At 50.2% G+C, this 20,438-nt stretch overlaps 8 protein-coding genes across 8 annotated transcripts; 6 read left to right on the top strand and 2 right to left on the bottom strand.

The window, feature by feature from the left end:
- Positions 1–1,689: 1,689 nt before the first annotated feature.
- On the top strand, positions 1,690–2,397 carry ASPBRDRAFT_39093 (uncharacterized protein). The gene has a single exon (XM_067624069.1). It carries the CDS (start codon positions 1,793–1,795, stop codon positions 2,294–2,296), a length of 504 nt encoding a protein of 167 aa, XP_067483846.1. The 5' UTR covers positions 1,690–1,792; the 3' UTR covers positions 2,297–2,397.
- A 958-nt stretch (positions 2,398–3,355) lies between these two features.
- Positions 3,356–4,463, top strand: ASPBRDRAFT_52175 (uncharacterized protein; the record flags this gene model as incomplete). The annotated part of the gene is made up of 2 exons (XM_067626859.1): positions 3,356–3,547; positions 3,603–4,463. 2 exons carry the CDS (start codon positions 3,356–3,358, stop codon positions 4,461–4,463), a joined length of 1,053 nt encoding a protein of 350 aa, XP_067483845.1.
- A 1,077-nt stretch (positions 4,464–5,540) lies between these two features.
- ASPBRDRAFT_115634 (NADH:flavin oxidoreductase/NADH oxidase) lies at positions 5,541–6,845 on the top strand (the record flags this gene model as incomplete). Its single annotated transcript, XM_067616917.1, has 2 exons — positions 5,541–5,705; positions 5,757–6,845. The coding sequence occupies 2 exons, from the start codon at positions 5,541–5,543 to the stop codon at positions 6,843–6,845; spliced, it is 1,254 nt and encodes a 417-aa protein (XP_067483844.1).
- A 280-nt stretch (positions 6,846–7,125) lies between these two features.
- ASPBRDRAFT_116126 (uncharacterized protein) lies at positions 7,126–7,919 on the bottom strand (the record flags this gene model as incomplete). The annotated part of the gene is made up of 3 exons (XM_067616956.1): positions 7,126–7,233; positions 7,289–7,485; positions 7,562–7,919. 3 exons carry the CDS (start codon positions 7,917–7,919, stop codon positions 7,126–7,128), a joined length of 663 nt encoding a protein of 220 aa, XP_067483843.1.
- A 2,818-nt stretch (positions 7,920–10,737) lies between these two features.
- ASPBRDRAFT_39090 (ankyrin repeat domain-containing protein) lies at positions 10,738–11,865 on the top strand (the record flags this gene model as incomplete). The annotated part of the gene is made up of 1 exon (XM_067624068.1): positions 10,738–11,865. A coding segment is annotated over exon 1 (766 nt), but the record flags the coding sequence as incomplete, so codon positions are not given.
- A 517-nt stretch (positions 11,866–12,382) lies between these two features.
- Positions 12,383–13,279, bottom strand: ASPBRDRAFT_52171 (protein transporter TIM23; the record flags this gene model as incomplete). The annotated part of the gene is made up of 2 exons (XM_067626857.1): positions 12,383–12,583; positions 12,695–13,279. The coding sequence occupies 2 exons, from the start codon at positions 13,277–13,279 to the stop codon at positions 12,383–12,385; spliced, it is 786 nt and encodes a 261-aa protein (XP_067483841.1).
- Positions 13,280–13,816: 537 nt separating this feature from the next.
- Positions 13,817–19,188, top strand: ASPBRDRAFT_116977 (THADA/TRM732 family protein; the record flags this gene model as incomplete). The annotated part of the gene is made up of 10 exons (XM_067617042.1): positions 13,817–13,977; positions 14,037–14,962; positions 15,012–15,960; positions 16,009–16,245; positions 16,291–16,519; positions 16,578–16,888; positions 16,935–17,455; positions 17,505–17,645; positions 17,692–18,314; positions 18,367–19,188. 10 exons carry the CDS (start codon positions 13,817–13,819, stop codon positions 19,186–19,188), a joined length of 4,920 nt encoding a protein of 1,639 aa, XP_067483840.1.
- Positions 19,189–19,535: 347 nt separating this feature from the next.
- Positions 19,536–20,384, top strand: ASPBRDRAFT_115444 (uncharacterized protein; the record flags this gene model as incomplete). Its single annotated transcript, XM_067616900.1, has 1 exon — positions 19,536–20,384. One exon carries the CDS (start codon positions 19,536–19,538, stop codon positions 20,382–20,384), a length of 849 nt encoding a protein of 282 aa, XP_067483839.1.
- Positions 20,385–20,438: the final 54 nt, after the last annotated feature.

Raw genomic sequence — 20,438 nt, 5'->3', positions numbered from 1 at the left:
TTGATTAGACAAGGTAATGGTTTTGGCTTTGTGGTGATTTCGAAGGACGGTTTGCAGACCTTAACTAATTGAGAGTACTCCGTACAGTTGGCTGATCCAATTGTATCTGTCCTGCTTTGAAATCTCAAGATAGTCAACGACATGGAGAGACAGTCAGGTTTTGAATAACATTAACGTGGGAGGTTCGGGCCCCTGGAATACCTGAGGCAACATACTTGCTTTCTGTTGCAACATGCAGAAGTAGAAGCAAGAGAGCCTCCCTTCCGCAATATCTTTCCTGTGAATTATGTTCAACACAATTCTGCAGTAGACAGAACCATTAATTACTTCTACTTTGACTCATGCCTATCATTCAACGTCTAGTCCCAATTACTGAGTGAAGAACAAGTTCATTGTGGGAGGTGGAGAGATGGACTGTCTGAATAGTCTTTACCCGGGCTCTCCACACCGTCCAGAAGTCTTTACCGGCTGACCCGCTCTGCCACTCATCAACTATGTATAGATGGCCTATTTAAAGATTTCACAGAACGAAGAGAACAAATCCTCCAAGCGATGGCTGTGCCATCTCTCTCCCCGGGCTACAATTATAGCAAGGCAACTTTGGCGATGCCAGCAGAGATCTCTTGGCGGTCCCTCGCGAACAGCTAAGCGACGGGCCACCGGACTGCGAATACATCCACGACTATACGGCGATTTCACAATCTCAGGGAAAAGTTATATCCTCACTTCTTGAGTGGACAGCCATAAGCTCATCTGCCAAGGCTGGAATCTGAATTTTCATTTCTCTCGCCTCCGTTGGGGCGAACCACTCAATCTCCACTGGTGTTGAAATGACTCGGTACATTGTACCTGCTTTGCTGCCTTGCCATGCATGCATCATGTACATCGATATGTCTGTCTTGCTCCGGCTGTGATGTGACACTAATTACTACAGTTGATGCACAGCCTGGTACTATATGGAAAGTACCACGAGTAGGCCAATCATTCGCTCAATCGTGCCGTCCATAGTACAAAAGGAATATAGACCAGGTCAAGGGACCGCTATGGACGCCTCATGGAAGTGACTTCTTCCCCAGTGCCCCATAACGCCCCAATTACGCTGCTCCAAAATGGACAGGGTCAGTGGCCTCCACATGTCTCACTCCTTTGTGTCTCTGATTTGGTATATCCTCTACAATGCCAAGCAGAGCTAAGTATATCGCAGTATCATGCTATGCTATCTAGTGTACGACGCGTCATCTAGTAGACATAGTCTATTTCGTCTAGGGAGAAACCTTCGAGATAGTCTCGCTATGTAGTTAGCCACCAGCTATGCACTTCGCCATCGTGGCGCTGACCCTCAGGGATGCAGCCCAGTCCGTAGGGCTCGATCCGGTCTAGCGAGGGCCCATAAATAGAAGGATGGACACATTATCAGCCAACAGCCAAGGAACTGAGGGTCTTTAGTGGAGATAGAGAGATAGAAGGAGAGACCAGGGGCGAGCCGTAGCGGTGAACCTACAGCAATGTTGGGCCTGTAACCACTGACCAACCCATGGCTAGCCAGCTAATCTTTTCCCGGGTCGCTTGGCTTTAGGTACCAGGCACTGACATTAAAGAAGACCCATAACGAGTACATACCAGATTATAAGTAGTAGACTGACCCTGACTGACACTTCTGGCTTTCAATATTCCATACTTGATTTCAGTGGCTCATACACCATACATCTTATACCATTCTCACACTCGTTCATCAATTTTGATACCTTCCACACATCCACTCATTACCACCACAACAACTACAACCACCACAATGTCCGTGACAACCACCACCACTACTTCCACCGGCAGCGCCGCCTCCTCCACCTCCACCTGCATCAACAAACTCTACGACATCCCCATCAAAGACGCCGCCTGCGCCATGCCCATGCAATACAACAACTCCGCCGCCATCATGAGCAGCTGCTGTGGCTCCGCCTCCGTCGTCTCCTACGACAGCTGCGACTACTACTGTCTAGCAAAGGACCAGACCGTCGGCACTTTGGCTGAATGTCTCATCAAGGCGTCTGAAGCCGGTGAGGTCTGGTGTAATACCAATGGGAATGCTACTGCTACGGGTAGTGTTCCTACGACTGGGGCTGGTACGGTTGTTTCGACTGCTACGGGTGCGTCTGCTACTGGGGGATCTTCTGGTACGGGTACGTCGAGTGGTTCGACTGCTTCGTCCACCAGTGGTGCTGGTATGGCTGTTACTAAGAAGAGTGTTGGGGTGTTGGCGCTGTTGTTATTCGGTTCGACTGCTGGGTTCTTGTTGTAAGGGAGTCGATATGAGGATTGACACAGCTAGGAGATACTGGGTTGGGGGATCTATTGTTATCATCTAGTATAGAGCAGAGCAGGCTTGTACAGTAACTTGGGGGGAAAGATCGATCGTTCGTTTGATGTTGATTGAACCGTCTTGCTAGCGGAAAGTCCATCTTAGTATTACATCCATTTCGTTTGTCTGTCTCTTTGAATTGATATTACATGAATGTTTTGATCGCTTCATACATTGTATCTTACTATGTAGTGTACAATGCGATTCAGACTAAATGATAGGTAACATGCATACTATGTATGTATCTATACGTACTTGAGTTTCTATAATAACTGTAGATTCCCTCTTCGGGACACCGCCACTTTAGTCAGGACGCTCGGGGGTCTGCTCAGTGAGCATTTTATATTATAGATCACTGTTTACTAGTACTCAGTCCTTGCTTTTAGGCAGTTATATATACTTACTGAGCTGCTCACCTTCCATCTATTCTATATAGATTGTTCAATAACTATATATATATCAGATAGTAAATTACTTCTTTTTTTTTTTTTTCTAGAATCTTACGTTTGTTACCATACTTTTTATAGTTGGCTTGAAATTTTGTGTTAGATTCTGATCAGGTTAAATATATATATATATATATATATATACTCATAATAGTAGTTACTATCTCTATAATTTCTATTAACCAGTATGGCATCTGAAGCTTTCTGATAGTTGACATATCTTGATCTGAAAAAGGTGTCTTTTACATAGTACTACATAGGTGGCCGCTGCGGCCGTACACTACGTTACGGCTCTAATGCTTGAATGTCTTGGATGTTTATACTAGCCCAACCTTAGTTTGACACTAGCTTAGGGGTCCAAAGTGGGTGACCCCTTCACACTTGCGGGATTTTCGCGATAGGTCAATCAAACAATCAGTGGAAGCCAGCGCTTCCGGAAGTAATATATTGTCCGTCTACCCCCTATCCCACGAACGGAGAAGAACACGACTACTGCTACTACTATTACTGCTGCTACTACTAAGCACCCCTGTAGCGCACTCTCAACGGCACAATGGCACATGATACTGGGTACCCACAGCTTCTGGTGACTCTGTTTCATGAACTTCTGAACACGTTCATACATTCCGCCGGAGATTATCCATTACTTTCACAGGTTCATCAAATATGGCACAAGGAACCTGACCGAACCAACAACCTATTAGTGCTCGTACCTATCGGATTCGGGCTGATTGCATCTTTTCTAGTAAGTCAAATCCCTGTCCTTTTGAATTCAGGAAGGAGCTAACTGGCTTTCCCAGATACGATATGTAATTGGCCATGTCTTGATGTCCATGTTAATAGTTGAGATATCGGTGAAACAAACAGGTAGTGAAACTTCCGATTCCGGACAAAGCAAGCCTGCTCCACCAAGTCGCTACCTGCTGCAGGCTATAGGTGGCCTCTACTCAAAGGGGGGTGTCAAGCTTTTCCTTAATGGAATTGGTTCCGCCTGCACCTATTGGATGATGCATTCATCAACAACAGGGCTATTACATAAACTAGTGTCCATCCCAGGCCCAATTGCAGACATCCTGGCCACAGTCCTGCTCGCTGAATACCGGTTCTTCTGGACCGCGCGCACTATACTTCCACGCCATCAGCAGCACTTCGTGCTAAGCTCTCGCGATTACCAACGATTGAAAGCCTTGGTACCAGCGACAGCAGTCTATGCTATAATTGAATCATTTATGATGGACTTTCCTGCCCTGTTTCATAGAGACTTCGCCCTTTCCGCAAGTACTGAGGTCACGAAAGCATCGTTATTGGGGATTGTGAGATCTGATATCTTAGTATCAGGAGTCATGCTTGCTGCGCAGTTGCTGCTTTTTTTCCCTGCACTTATAGCATTGACCCTTGTTCAAGTCAGTCTGTTGCCATCTACTTGTGAGACATTGATCTCTGCACCAGCGAACCAACGGCGGCAGCAGCAGCAGCAGCGGGGTAGTCGTATTGGGGAGATCTTTGCAGTATTCAATAGAGTTCCACTTAAGGTACAGGACGCGGCAAAAATCATTGAAGCAAAGCATGTACTGTGGTGTTTGGAATTGCATGGAAAGATGTGCGTATGTCTTTTTGGAGTTTCCGCTGTGGTACATTTGGCAGTTTATAATATGAAGTAGCCTCACCCGCACAAGGGAGAAGGCACAGATGATATTTCATTATTCAAAGTCTTGTTTCACCAACGTCTGTCCGCCCAGCCGATCCTTCTCTCACCTCCTTCGGATGATATCTTGCTAACAGCGTATAAAATCAGTCACGACCACTTGCACAACCCAGGAATGGGGAACAGTCTTAGGAAGAATATTATCTACGGAAAGTGGAAGACGTCAATCCAGAAGACTGGATTCGAAAGAGGAATGAATAATGGATAGTCTCTGGTAGAGAGATCTGATTCTTTCTTATCAGTAGCCACGGATTTCTCGACAGATCCTGAGTTATATAACCTGGTGCCTGTTACCCCTACGGAACCTGTGCCTAGGCGGTTAAGATGATTACTAGACGATGTGCTTGTTGGACAAGCAGGTAGCTGAGGTTAATAGAGACTTTATTATACTTCAGCTGCATATATCCTATGTGTATGAAGGGACACGGGGGGATATAGATTATATTTTAGGAGCTAGGGCATGTCTAGTTGAGAGATAGTTGGGGGCTATATCGTGGTGTCTACTCCGGTTGCTGAGTGGTTTATGGAGCACACGTATGTCCTTCTTACCGAAAAATCTATAGATAAAACCACTGCAGCTGGTCTTTTACTACTCGTATTGCAGGTTAAAAGATCGAGGCTCCCAGTTTCCAGTTCTTTGATCATAGTAATCACTGCTCTGGTATATAGTATATTCGAGTCGAGACATGAGGAGATAGTACTACTGTATAACCCATGAGTTGCCGAGGCTCATTACTCCACGTGAAGTACATAAAGCTAGCTCCAGACCATCGATCAATCTGGTTCTCGAAAGAAAGCACCACAGAGCTTGGTTGATTCAGATGTAGTATCACAGACTGTCGATCAACCCCGCACCGGAAAAACTAGGTTCTCGAATCCTGCAGCTAATGTGAGCAGGGGATGGGATGGGAACCCCTCACTGTTGCTTAGGAATGTGGCCCAGTCAATGGCAGATCATACCATTTAAAAAGGCGATCAAGTTCCCGAGCCTCCACAACAAGAAAAGAGTGGAAACGACCAGCTCAGGAGCAGAATGAAGGACATCCGAGTTGAGCCCGCGAAAAGCATTTCCTACTTTACTCCTGCACAACCAACTCCAGCAGGAACAGCAGCCAACCCGCAATCCAGTGGAAAGAAAATACCCAAACTCTTCCAGCCGATTACCATTCGGGGAGTGACATTTCAAAACCGTCTTGGGGTAATAAGCTGATCACTACTAAGCTATTCGCCTCTGCTGACATTGATCTAGCTATCCCCATTGTGTCAGTATTCCGCCCAGGATGGACACATGACAGACTACCACCTGGCCCACCTCGGCGGTATAGCCCAGCGTGGCCCGGGTTTGATCATGATCGAGGCCACCGCCGTTCAACCAGAGGGTCGCATCTCGCCGCACGATGTCGGGCTATGGAAAGACTCGCAGATCGCGCCAATAGCCCGTGTGATCGAGTTCGTGCATAGTCAAGGCCAGAAAATCGGCATCCAGCTGGCGCACGCGGGTCGGAAGGCGAGTACTACTGTACCGTGGATGCTGAACCATGGCAATATAGCGACAGCGAATGTCGGTGGATGGCCAGATAACGTCAAAGGCCCCAGTGATGTACCCTTCAGCGACACATTCCCGCATCCGCGAGCGATGACGAAGGAGGATATCCGCGAGTTCAAGGAGGCGTGGGCTGCGGCCGCCAAACGGGCCCTTCTGGCCGGGGCAGATTTTATTGAAATCCATAATGCGCATGGGTATCTGCTTTCATCGTTTCTGACACCATACGTGAACAATCGGACTGATGAGTATGGTGGCTCCTTCGAAAACCGGATGCGATTGCCGTTGGAGATTGCTCAGTTGACTCGCGATGCGGTGGGTGAGCATGTACCTGTTTTCCTGCGCCTTTCGGCGACGGATTGGCTGGGTGGCACTTTGGAGGAAACCTGGGACCTGCAGGATGCGGTGCGATTTGCTGAAGCACTAACTGCTCAAGGGGCTATCGATCTCATTGATGTTTCTTCTGGCGGTTTGCATGCCGGCCAAAAAGTGAAATCTGGGCCGGCGTTTCAGTCACCGTTTGGCATTGCGGTGAAGAAGGCCGTCGGGGACAGGATGCTTGTTGCGACTGTTGGTCATATCATAGATGGGAAGCTGGCAAATCGGTTGCTCGAAGATGAAGGACTGGATGTGGTCCTGGTTGGGCGTGGGTTCCAGAAAGATCCTGGATTGGTTTGGACCTTTGCGCAGCATCTTGACGTCGAGATTGCTATGCCGGGGCAGATTCGCTGGGGATTCTCGAAACGAGGAGGGACGCCATATGTCGATCCCTCGGTCTACAAACCATCATTGTGATGGGAATAGGGTGAGTAGTTCATTCGCATGATAAGAAGTCGGAGACGACATGGACTGTAATATTGAATTTCTACACCTTCCCTAAACTCAATATCATGTATCACGGAGTCTTGTATACGTCTTAGAACGATGCAGTTTAGATTCTGTGCTTCTATGAACCATGATACCTTTGTCTACCTCGGACAATGATAAGTTACTCTGGTATAGAACGTAGTCCTAGATAATCACTGCAATAGTAGGTTCATAAGTAAGGTATAGCAGAGTAGGGTCATCAGCTAATTTAAGACCAGTTAAAGGCCTTATGCAGTTTCCACTGGCCAACCTTGGCAACCGATTGGATCTCTTTGATAGCCTCGTCGTACACACTCTTGTCGGCATCAAATTCGATCTTATCGCTTATCAGTCAAGATGACGAGGCAAATGCTAGGAAGGACACAGCTTACCAGAGCCAGGTAACTTGGCAGCTCATCTAATTTCTCGTCCGGGTACAACATAGCCCAGAAGACCTCATAAACTCCGACTCGCTGAGATGCGCCACCGCTGTATATCCCACAGAACCAGTCCAACACAGCCTGGCCATCGGATTTATTGACGTGCGAAGGTAAGTCAAACTCCACGACGAGCAGATGAGACGTTGGACCTAACACATCCACCCTCACCGGGAGGGTGAATCAGCCTTCCCTTCTCCTGTCTTCGCTTATCTTACGTAGACTCACCTGCTGGCATATTCGAATCTTGTCGCCTTCCGACCTCGCGGTATCGCCTGATATCGAATTGCGCTATATCCAGGATACTGTGTGTCGGCCCCGGGAGAGCATCACTGGTCGATGGGATGTTCGCAAACTCCTCCGTATTGAAGAACTGAATGTCTTGAACGGGGTAGAGAGCAAGGAACGGCCATGGGGAACTGTCTGCAGCCGTTTCATAGCGGACGGCGCTGTTGATTCCGGAGGTCTCAAGGACATCCCGCACATGGATATCATCATACCAGGCGTTATAGGCATCTAATGATATCCTCGATGGAGAGATGATCCTTGAGGGTACATAAAGTAGACCTGACGGTGAAGTAGGCATTGTTCGCTGTCCTCTCTCGTCAGTCAGAGGGCGATAGTATGGCTGGCGGGGAAGCTTGATCGGATGATGTGCGTGGTAGTAGCACGCCCTCGGTTAGGTGCAGGAGTTTGATGAATAATGCCAGACTGGTCGACTTCGGAGTCTTCCCCAGAACAATGTGTCCTTCTGATATTTCGAGTGTTATCCTCAGGCACGAAGTTTACAACAGCAAAATATGTACGGGCACGGGTAGAAGACCAACCAGTACATCCACCTTTTATATCTACTAATATACGAAAAGGTTATGACTTGAGACCAAAAAATGTCCGACAACAACCTGCTTAATTTCCTTTGACACCGTACAAACCTGCTGCCTCACGAGCGACAGGACAAGACTGAACTACTATCGCTCTCCACGACCAGGCCTGAAGCCACCACGTTCGCGATAAAGAACAGGCAGTGATGATGACGAACATGACAATGAACAGTCTAATAACAAGCACAAACCAGGTATTAGCAAATAATCAGATAGTAACCAATGATTACCAGATCAGTATAAACAGTTCAATACAGACTAATCAGTCAAGAATAATGGATCTGTTAAAGACTAAACAATAACACTGAGACTATTGCAACTCAAGCATGTCATGAGCACCTATGACTCATTGAAAATCTGTTGAATGTCCACTTTCACATTCAAAATTGTCAAGTTCGATTTTTCATAATAAAATTGATCTATGGTCTCAAATAGTATCAGGGATTTGCTGAACTCAGCATACTAGTACTAAACTTTCTGACCCCATCGCGTTCGGGACGTCCCGAGCCTCCGCAGCAACTACAGCATGGAATATATACTATACTACTACTATTTGAACTGCAGTTGATCCGTTGAACTCAAGCTGAAGTGAGGAGAACCTCATGATTGATATCAATTTGTATTCATTCTTTCCAGGGGCTAAACGCAAACCCTGCTGCAGCGATGGTAGGTGAAACCAATGCCTTATAGTGCATACCAACAGAGTTCATGTCTTTGTAGACAAAGTTACGGTCCGCCACCGACAAGAACACACAACCAGGCTGCATTATCCAACATTAGGATCGGCTCACTGACAGCCCAGGATCTACATAGCAATTTCACCATCATGAGCGACGCTATAATTAGACCTTCCATCTTATACAGCTGGAGCCAGCTACAGCCTCACAGATCCCCGGTTTGATCTTCATTCTTGGCATGTTTCATCTCTCAGCCACCCATTCTACTCCTACATACCGAGGAGTATATGAATAGGAGTTGTCGCTTCCTCCTCTGTCTTGTGCTTCGCAACAATGCTCTAAAGAAGACAGAAACCATGGGTCTAGCGGATCTCTGTGTGGACGTGGTCCTAGAGTTCCTAGGCTATCTTAGTCTGGAGGAACTGCTGCCGCTGAGGATGGTTTGTCGTATGCTTTCTTTTCCTGGACAGCTAGTCGATACTAGCTGGATCCACAATACTAAGTAACATTCATGTATAGGGTCCATGAATGAGGTCATTCTTGTGAACCTTCTCTACATCACTACAGTGGACAAGCGCATCAGCAATCGTCTCTTGTCCCGGGTTCTCCTGGAATATATAAACCAGGATAAAGAGCTCAGGGCGCATGTTACTAAGATCCTGAACTGTATGAGAACATGTGCAAATGAGTATGACCGCAAGAAATGCACCACGAGTCGTTGCCTGCGAGCCATCAGCGTCGCCCTGACCACGTATAAAGGCCGAGACTGGGTGCTCCAGAACTACAAGTCTGCCGTGATGCCTTGGATAACATTATGGAACGAGGACACCAATCGCATTCCCTTTCTTTTGGCAGCGTGGATGGGCTTGCAGAGTGTTGTAATATCAGCCATTGATCAAGGCATAAGCGCGAATACAAGCCATCCTTTTCTCGGGGATGCTTTGTATGCCGCTGCATACAAAAACGATACCGTCCTAGCCAAGGAGCTTATCCTACGTGGCGTCAACAGGAGAAAACGAGACGGTGCCTTCGGAGACGCATTCCAGCTTGCGGCCTACAGAGGCTGTAACCAGTTCATTCACACGATGTTGATGGCCGATCCGGGTTTGCGAGACCAACTTTCTACTACTACGTCTAGCTATGGGCCCTATGGAAGTGCATTCAATGCAGCAGCAGCAGCAGGACATGTTCACCTTGTGAGGATGCTCTTGGCGCACAACGCGAGGCCGAGTAATCTTGCTCCTCTGGAAAGGAATGCAATGTTTCTAGCTGCAAGAAGCGGTAGGGCAAATATGGTTGAGTTGCTGCTCCATTCCGGGCTGATCGACCCTGATTTCCCGGACTGTCATGATATCTCGCCTCTGTTGGCTGCCATCCAGGAAGGCCACGTACCAGTCGTTCACCTTTTTCTCCAAAGCAGTGAAGTCAAACTGAATGACACCAGACGCATAGGCACCGCCCCAACGCCCTTAGTGGCTGCTGCTAGCCAGGGCAAAACCGATATCGTCCGAATGCTCTTGAAGCGCCGTGACATCGACATCAATCGCAAAGCGTACAGGACTACTCCAATCTTCGCAGCAGCAGAAAACGGACACGCAGATGTGGTGAGCTTACTGCAACGAAGAAGGGATATCTCCCTATTCACCGATGACCAGCCTCGATACATCCTGAACTCGGCAGTCTCCCACGGACAGACAGAGGTTGTGAGAACACTGCTTACCAACGGCCATGGCATCAATCCGATTATCCCAGACAGTAACGGCCGATCATCCCTCCATATAGCCGTCATCAAGAACCACATTGATATCCTGAATCTCCTCCTCGCCTACAGCGCAACAGACCCGAACTACGTAGACAACGAAGGCCGGACGCCTCTCATGCTCGCCGTGCTCCACAATCACCCTCAAATCATCCACCTACTCCTGCAGGACAGCAGAACCCGCTACGACATCAGCGACAACAGCGGCACGACGCTCCTCATGCACGCCATCGCACAAGGCAACGAGACCGTCTTCTATGCCGCCCTCCACCACACCAAAGACCAACAGCATCTCCACACGCAGTACAAAACCGGCTCCTCAGCCCTCCACATCGCCTGCACCACCAACACCACCTTTGCCCTCGAAGCCCTCCTCTCCATCACCACTACTAACCCCAATCTCCAAAACACCCAAGGCCTCACCCCCCTCCACTGCGCCATCCTCCACAACGCCACCGAAGCCATCATCTGGCTCCTCCAAACCCCAATCATCTTACCCCAACTCCCAGACCACAAAGGCAGAACACCCTTATGCCTCGCAATTGAACAAAACAACCTCATCGCCACAGAGCTACTCCTCTCCCATCCCCTCGTGGACGTAAACCACCCATCCCCATCTCCTCAGAACCCCGAACTACAATACCCCCCCCTAATCCACGCAACCATAACCAACAACCTCCCCCTAACACATCTCCTCCTCCACCACCCAGACATAAACCCCAACCTCCCCTGCCCCGCCGGCGACACACCACTCGCCCACGCCGCCAAACACGGACACATAGAAATAGCCAAGGCCCTTCTGTCGCACCCAGCCACGAACCCGCATCTACGGCCCCATATCCATATTCAAGCAGACAATCACAACACCAACACCAAGAGCATAGGAATAGGCATAGGGGCCATTGTTACGGGCACATCACCCCTCATCCACGCAGCAGAGAACAACCATCAAGAAATGGTGCGACTCCTTCTACTACATGGACGGGTATACCCGGATGTAACGGACGCGTATGGCCGCACGCCGCTGATAGCTGCTGCGGAGAGGGGACATACGGAGGTAGTGAGGGAGGTGGTGAGGTTGGGAGGGGGGGATGTGGATCCGGAGCATATGGATGTGAGGAGGATGACGGCGTTGGGAGTGGCAGCGAGGAAGGGACATGAGGGGGTGGTGAGGTTTTTAGTAGAAGAGGTGGGCGTGAGGGTGGATTTGGGGAGGAGGTCTGGAGTGAAGTTGGTGGAGGAGGTGAGGGCGTTGGGGGAAGGGTTTGGGGGGGTGGTGAGGTTGTTGGAACGGGCTGGGAGGATATGAGTATGAATTCTTCTAAAAGTAGTAGTAGTAGTAACTAGTAGTAACCAATCTGTTGTTCCTTGTGTTATGCATGCCATATCTAGTTAGAGGTACAAATAGGTTAAAATGGTAGTTGTTCATTGTTACTCCCTAATTCACATTAAGGTTTCAACTTATGGTAGCTAAAGCTAGCTTTCCTGCTTTGCAATAATGGCAGTTTTTTTTCGCCAGCAAAAGAAAAGACTAACCCGCAACCCCCACAGGAGAACTCACGCTATATGTACAGAAAATCAAACACTAGAAAAAAGGTAAAAAGAATAAACCCATTGCCATGCCGGTTCCGAACCCATGGACTGTAAAGTGATGCGACAAACGATGCTTTGTACGCCAGAGGGAAGATGTGTGTGTGAGACGAGGATAACAAAGATATAAGGGATAACCGTTCTAATACAGCGAGAAAACAAAATAAAACGGAGGGTGGGACATCAGGTAGCTCTGATATCCCTTTTCTCCGTCTTTGGTGAAGAGGCCATATACCATACAATCATATGGGGATTCCGAAACGCGCGGACGGATCAGGTGGATTTGACTCGGTCGAGGTGTCGAGTCGAGGGCTAGAATACAGTTGTGAGGGAATTGGGGCGGCTGGAGGCGTTTACAGGAGTGCCTTGCTCAGGACCTAGTGAGAACATGTCATGTTAGCCATAAGCTCAAGCACAAGACAGCTGAATAAGATTAACAACAGAGGAGACTTACACTCCAACCACCAGCAATACCAGCAACGATACCTCCCGAAATCATCATAGGCTTCAGACCCCTCGTGCTCTTGAAGACCATTCCACTCAACGCACCCGCCACAATGCTGTTGGCAGCATCATGCTTACCCCTCGCGTAGCCCAGACCGGAGTTAAAACCGTTGTAGACCATCGCGACCACACCAGCCGAGTTACCGAGGAAAGGTCCACGTCTTGTAATGGAGTTGAGAGCACCGTTGAGGCGGATCTTCGGCGGAGCGGTGACGGGCGTCTTCTTCAGTCCCTCCGCCAGACCCCAGGCACCACCGACAGTCAAAGCAGCAAGGTAAGTCGTTCCCGTTCCATAGCACAGATCATCGGACCATCCACGGGAGGGCAGCACAGAGCGCGATCCGGGCGTTTGGTCCAGCGCGGAGTCTTCGAGCGTGATGTAGTCGAGGGTATCTTGGTTCAGGCCGGCGAGGGGATGGAGCTGAGAGGGGTCGGGAAGATCGGACAGGAAGCTGGTAGCATCGGGAGCTGATGCGGTGGCTTCGGAGCCCTTGGATTGTTTGCGACCGGTAATGGAGTCCCAGATGTTCGACATGTTGGATAGTGAGGTTGTTGAATTGGCGGGAAGGCGTGGGTAGGTTTATTAAACAGGTAAGGGAGAATATGAATACAGATAGGAGAATAGAGAGAAAAGAGAAAAGAGAAAAGGAAAAGGAGAAGAAGAGAGGATCAGAACACTGGCGAACAATCCAAGAGAGCTTTCGGGGGGATTGGAATTGAGGTTCTGGTGATTGCGCGGTTTCGTCGGAGCAAAGAAGGTGACAGTAATAATTCCAGGCCGAGAAACAAAAACTTCAGCCCCGTGACTTGGTCCAGCTTTCTGCCAGAATTTCCGGGCCGGCAGTTATCGAACATTCCCCGTTTGGGCCGAGCTCTCCCGGGATTATCATTATCCCGAGACTAACCCGATTCGGGGACCCGCTCTCGAAAATCCACAAGAGGCAAAAGTCGCGATTGGAAACGCGGGGGCGGGCTCGTGCTTGGGATTTTTTTCTTTTCTTCTGGTAAATGGTTGATATCTGAACCCACTCGCTAGAGGTTGTCATGCTGTACTTGTAAAGATATCAAAAGTATGGTCGGTAATCCTGCAGCTGGGCCCCCCGGGGGTGCCGGGCTTCCACTATCAGAAATGGACCAGCTATCGCAGAATATAGAACTTTTGCCCGAGGAGACCCTCGTGCGCATCGGGAAAGGCCCATTGGTCAAGTTCACTAATTCCTGTGACGACATTAAGTAAGAGTGTTTCCAAGCAGTTCTTTTACCAATATGAATCCATTCTGACTATCCGAAAGCAAAGTGAGCCGGGTCTTCCAGTCGCTACTGAAGACATACTCTACGGCTTCTCTTTCTCATCCGCATACTACTGCTGCGTGTAATGCTATTAGCGCCTTCTTGGATGCCGCGCGCACGTCCACCTGCGAAGGTACGAGGCAGTTGGCCCGCTCCGATGAGACTTGGCTATCGGTATTCGAGGTCTTCATGACCCGATACAAGGATGTCAAGCCCAAGCCGATGAAGCAGGTACTGGAGTCGCTGGTTGCCCTGCTGGCGAAGACTCGTCAGGAGATTGATCGCTCAGCGCTCCGCCAGAAGATCGTTGAGGCTACGATCCCTAGCATTGTCCTTGGCGAGCCTCGTGCTCGACTGAAGGCTTCATTCGCCTCGTTGGAGATGCTGCTACGCAGGAGTGCCATTACGCCGTTAGAGCTGGTCTCACTGACGGACCAGTGGCTTGTAGGCCACTACGAAAGCTGGACAGCACTATACAAGGAGGATTGCAAGGCCCTGTCTATTGATTTCTCCCAGTATCTTCAGAAGGGTTCTGAGAGTGGTACGTACCAGATAGCAGCTCAGATTCTGGTCCTTGGAATGCTGGCTCGCGCTACTAAAGCGGAGCTTGCTGCCTCCGCAGGTGACACTTTGGCGGCGTTTCTCCAGAAAGTGAAGGCTTCACCTGACGCTCAGGACTTGGAGTCTGTTTGGGTGGCGCCCGTTCGCCATGTGTCATTGCGGAACTTGGATAATCTGGAGTATATGTCCAACTATGTTCTCCAACCGTCGTTTGCGACTGATCCGGCTGGCTTCAAGTCGTTTATCGAGCGGCTACCCCTGAGCAGTCTTCTAGCTGGTGATATGAGCGATGCGCCGCTAGCGGAGTTCATGCTATTGTTCGCTTCGTTGCAAATTGCCAAGAAAACCGGGCTTATCCACGAAGATCGTAAGTAGTGATGTGTAGTGGGCCGAGCAACGGACTTACCTTTCGCTAGATTATATCCCCAAGGCCGGGGCCAACGGGTCTGAGGATGTGCTCGTCTTAAAGAGCGAGACCATCGGCCAGTTCCTCTTCCATCGCGATATCACTATCAGGATTGCAACGCTTTCGCTGCTGATCACTGCTCCGTCTACGACGAGGCCTGTTTCGTCCACAACGATGAAAGCGATCCTCAGTGGACTGCCATCTATGCACACCGAGTCGGACTCGTACTCGAGAGGCGAGATTCTGAGTCTGATTCGCAAGTTGATAATCCGACTCAAGGGAGGACTGTTGGAGGATCAGGACGGCCTGACTGAGCAGAAAGCCCCAGCGAACAAAAAGCAACAGCCCAAGCTAGCGCGAAACGACACCACGACTCGAGCATGCATGCAACAGTACCTGGATTTCTTGAAGGCAGACCTCCGCCCCACAGCTTCCTACCCTCGCCATGTTTCCGCGCTGAAGACGTTGATACTTCTCCTCCAATCCGGTCTCGATGCTCGACTCAACCCGACGGATGGTATCAAGACGAAGTGGCTCTGCAACGTGGAGGTATTTGAGCCTACCCTACTGAGGCTGCTGGTGGATCTCCTGCTCGATCCTTTCGAGGAGGTTCGCGCTACTTCGCTCTACATTCTGAACCTCTTCCCACGGGAGGTTCTGTTTGATAACGACAAGCAAGCTGGCGTACCACAGATCATCGAAGGTCTTGCAAAGGCCGAACAACTGGCAAGCAACACCAGCAGAGCTGATTTTGCAGACACCGTTGCTCGTCTATACCACATCCTCTTCCGCGCAGCCGCCATGGACGGTGCTGTCGACACTGCACGCTGGTGGGAGAATAAGTCCATGGTTGTCGATACCCTTTTGAAGAAATTGGAGCAAAAGCTCTCTCTTGCAGGCGGCCTATTCAACTCCTCTATGCGTGACGCGCCTTTGCATGGATATGTATCTGCCTTGAGGTGATTGCCAATGCTGTATTTGCCCGTCGTGAGACTAACAGATAACAGGTACATTATAACGACTCCCAATTTCTTCTCATTTGTCTCTAGCAAGGAAGCTTCGTACGACAACTGGAAGTCTATTCATCTTAGAATTGTGCAAGTCTGCGACAAGATTTGGAATGAGGTCAGGCCTGTTCTTTGCATCGACTCGCCTGAAGGCCATACAGACGAGCCTATCGAAGAGCTTGGTGTTGGCCCCAAGGATATCTTGTCTTACTCATGGCGTGCTCTTCGCGAATCAAGGTGTGTTGGTCTTGTGCTCGTTTGACTTTGTTACTAATTCCATAGTCTCCTTCTGCATGCCTCACTTTCCAACAAAACGTACGGCCCGCCAGGCGAGTCTGGGTTGACTGTCGAGCATTTTGAGCAAATCGGAACACTTAGCTTCATCCAACTCGCTGAACTCCGGCACAGAGGTGCATTCTCGACCGTGTCTCAGACTTTTGCTACTTGCTGTCAGCGTTGCGGTCAGTCAACCAGCGAGGAGATTTCTGCGCTGCCTAGTCGGTGGTACCAGGTAAGGATCCGTCTTCACGAAACGACTACAGAATGACTAGAGCTCACGCATTATACAGGAAGCGAAGAAGATCATCTTCGAGTCCGCCTCGAAACTTACACGTCGCTCAGCTGGTCTCCCGGCTTTGGTCGTCGGTATCCTTTCGTCAAAGCCTGGCGGTCCGCTCTTCCAAACAGTCATCAAAGAGCTGCATGATATCTCCCATTTGCCCGCGGAACACGACCCGTCGAGACAAGATGTACCATTGCCACAAGTGCATGCAATGAACTGTCTGAAAGACATTTTCACCAACAACAAGCTCGGTCCTCATACGGAGCCTTTCATCATGCCTGCGTTGAGACTCTCAGCCGAACGGCTGGGATCGCCTATGTAAGTGCTGTCTACGGCCGCGTCTTTTCAATGCTGACTGTTCTAGATGGGCTCTCCGCAACTCAGGACTGATGTTGTTCCGTGCCTTGTTGACGCGCATGTGCCGCACTGGTACTGGACTAGGATTTGGAGGAGCTTCAGGCTCAGAACCGGGTGCCAGGGTTTCCTTCCAGAAGTATCCTGGCCTGTTTGAACTCCTACCGACCCTTCTCAGCCCGTCGCAACAGAGCAACAACGCTGACGAGAGCGATAACGCTATGGTTACGGAGCGTGTTTTCCCGGCCTTGGAGCTCATCGCCGAGAAGGTCCCGAATGTCACTGGAGTTGATGACGATGTGCTCCGTGGACTTGTCCGAGAACAGTTCAAGAGCCCGGTATGGGGTATCAGAGAACACGCGGCTCGGGTGTATGCTTCGTTGCTGAACCGGTCGGATGTTTTGACTAGCATCAAGGCGTTGTTGGATGACAAGAGAGACACGAAGACGCAAGATTATCTCCACGGAGAAGCCCTTTGCATCAAGTACTCTCTTCGCAGATATGCCTCCAGCTCGCTCTCCTTCTGGAACGGTATGCTCGTGATCTTGATTAAACTTATTGGCTTGCTAACATTTCCCAGAGCACGTTGATGAAGTGTTGTCTACCCTAAAAGACGTCTTTGCAGCATCCTTCCCGTTTGCAGAGTCTCCGTTCGTAGCCAGTATTCTGTTGGAGGTTCTTGGCGATGTCATTGAAAAGTGCATAGAATCGGGAGCGGAGGGTAAGTCAAATCTAACTCGCGATGACACTTGCGCTAACAGCTGCAGCACAAATGGCTACGACGCTCAACTATCTCTCTGAAACTTACTCTTTTGCCAACATCCGGCAGTTCTTGTTCGATTCTTCGCATCCTTCTTGGAAGACTCTAAGCACTACTCGCGCTCCCTCTCTCCTCCGTCGGGCCATCTCATGGGTCACTGTCCTGCAGATGTTCATTACGGACAAACTGTCTGAAATTGAGCCACTTCTCGGCGTTGTTTCGCGCTTCGACCCCAATGCTGGTCAATGGTTGTTGGAGCGCATCCAGGAGATCCTCGGCGAGAAAGATCAATACAAACGAGCCCTGATTGACCTTTATTATACCGTCATCTTGGGTGCGTATCCCGAGGAAGTCAAAGCGGTAGCGATTACATGCCTGGCATCTGCTCTGTCGTTTGTCCTCGACTTCCACAATGAAACCGTCGCTCGGATTGACCTTTCATGGGAAGCCCTGGAAAAGCACCTCAAGGACGCTTCTGCCGGGTATATATGGAACAGAGACCGATCAGACGCCGAATTGATTCTTGAAGGATGTCTTCTTGCCCTGAAGACGATCTCCGGCGGCCAGGTCTCCGATCTGGGCATCCTGGAATGGGCCACACGGCTGCAGTCTGCCATGCAAGAGGAGACAGTACGTTCAACCCATCTTCTACATGATACCGACCCCTGCTAACATCTCACAGGAATTTACCACCCGTCTTGCTGCCGTATCATCCGTCACTGCCTTCGCACGCATCCTACGCCCTGCGGGCAAACCCCCTCTCACCGACGGTGTCTTGTTGGAGATCTACTTGGTTCTCTACGACATGCTCAACGACGACGATGAGGAGCTGCGCGATCTTGCGGCATCAACTGCCTCCTGGGTCCTGTCCTGCTCCTCTGTCTCTCCAACAAAGGCAGTTGCGCTCTCTCCTCTGAATGCAAGCGAGCTCCTTTCGAAGTTCATTGCCGAGAACTACGCCAGCTCCCGACTCCTCTGCCAGCGGACCATGGCGTACATCGCCGACCAGGAACCCAGACTCAGCAGCGCCACTCCTAAATTCACATCCTTCCTCGGCCGTCTTTCTGAACTCCGAAAGGAGAGCACCATCCTCTTCGAGGAAGAGAAACAGAACCTCTTCATCGACGAAGTCCGCGAAGTAGACGTTTGGTCCGCGAGATTGCGTCAGCTGAGCGGATCATCCTACAACGAGGATTCGCTCAACGCACTCTTCAACTGGGTGTCGAACGGACTCTCCTCGCTTCGGGAAATTCTCGCGCAGGAGACTGAAAAGGATGGGCTTCTGGGCTGGGCCTCGAAGCCTGAGACGTTCACTCTGGGTGTGCGGCTTTTCAGTGTTGCGGGGGCTGTGATCTCGAGAGATTCTGCGGCGTCGGGACTCTTAGGTCAGGGACAGGTTGCGGTGTTGAAGGAGAAGCTTCAGGCGCTGCTTGCTTCTGGGGAGGCGTCTTTGCTGCATGATGATTGGGTCTCACGGATACAGGCTGCTTTGGAGTTGTCATGATCGATGAAATTAGGATAGAGAAAAGTATAGAGATGAATTTACGCTTTTACTAGTTAGACAGTTACCTTCTGGGGTGCAAACAATTACTACACCAACAGACGGCTACATTCACTGCCACGGTCATCCTTTGGGCCATTTGTTCACGCCCATCTACCACTTACACCTCTCAATATCACGCCGTATTTCGGTGCGACACGTCTACTCTTCTTACCTTTCATAGTTCGAGATTGACATGACCAGTGAAGGCATGAGTCTATCCCTCCCTACAGTCACAACAATACTTACATGACTCGTTAGCCTAACACACCATGTCACCGAACGTTGTGATCGTGGTGATCCTGGCCGTCATGGTCCTCCTGATTGCAGTGATGGTCTGCCTCTGCACACTCTGGTGGCGCCACAGCCTCCGCTCCAGCTACCGTAACAGTCGTTTCGAACGATCTCGGACCGGCCAACGCGAAACCACCTTCGAGAAGATGGAGCTCGCAGGGAGAGGCGAGAAGAAACACTGGCAACAAGGTCGAAGAACGCCGGTTCGACCCAGCAGCCATAGGACTCCTGCACCTCCACGGCGACCACCACCTCCACCACCAGCTCCAGCTCCACCACCACGGCCTCTTCCACCCGTCCACGGTGCTACTTCGCCACGTCATTACAATCGGCCTGCGTCGAGGCAGGAGTGGCCTTCTGTACCCCCAGCACGTAGCAACAAGCCTCCAACGCCGGAAGAGTGGGGCCCCGCACCTCCATCCCGTGGCAGCAAGCGTGCTCCCAGCAAGCGTGGAACGCCTGCTGCTCCAACTCCGGCTGCTAAGGTGCCGACCAAGCCTGCGTCGCGGGACGAGTGCGAGGCTGCTCCTCAACCTCAATCTCCTAGTAAGGCGGCTTCTGAGAACCAATGGGCTCCGCCACCCGATCCGCCATATGTTGCATCTGGAGGTATCAAGCAGGGTTCAAAGAAAAGCTGGCATGCTGAGAGCAAGCCGGCCTCCAATAGAGGGGGCACCTATGATGATGCGCAAGGTTACCAGCAGCAGCAGCAGCAGCAGCAGCATGGAGCAGTGGATCCCAATGCGTTGACAGCAGCATTGAAGCAGACAAATGAAGAGACGCACGAGGAGACACACGAGGAGACACACGAGGAGACACACGAGGAGACACACGAGGAGCCTGCAGAACCAGAGAGTGGATGGTAACAGGACGGATGCTGTAAGTTGAGGGAGAATTGTCATAGTGTTGAAAGTGAAGAT

Source organism: Aspergillus brasiliensis (assembly GCF_001889945.1).
Source record: "Aspergillus brasiliensis CBS 101740 unplaced genomic scaffold ASPBRscaffold_2, whole genome shotgun sequence".
NCBI classification, from domain to species: Eukaryota; Fungi; Ascomycota; class Eurotiomycetes; order Eurotiales; family Aspergillaceae; genus Aspergillus; species Aspergillus brasiliensis.
The sequence above is the reverse complement of the archived record's forward strand: the minus strand, read 5'-3'. Positions and strand labels throughout refer to the sequence as shown.

Bases quoted from the DNA above. Each gene is read 5' to 3' on its own strand.
- ASPBRDRAFT_39093 (XM_067624069.1), top strand. From the start codon at position 1,793: ATGTCCGTGACAACCACCACCACTACTTCCACCGGCAGCGCCGCCTCC.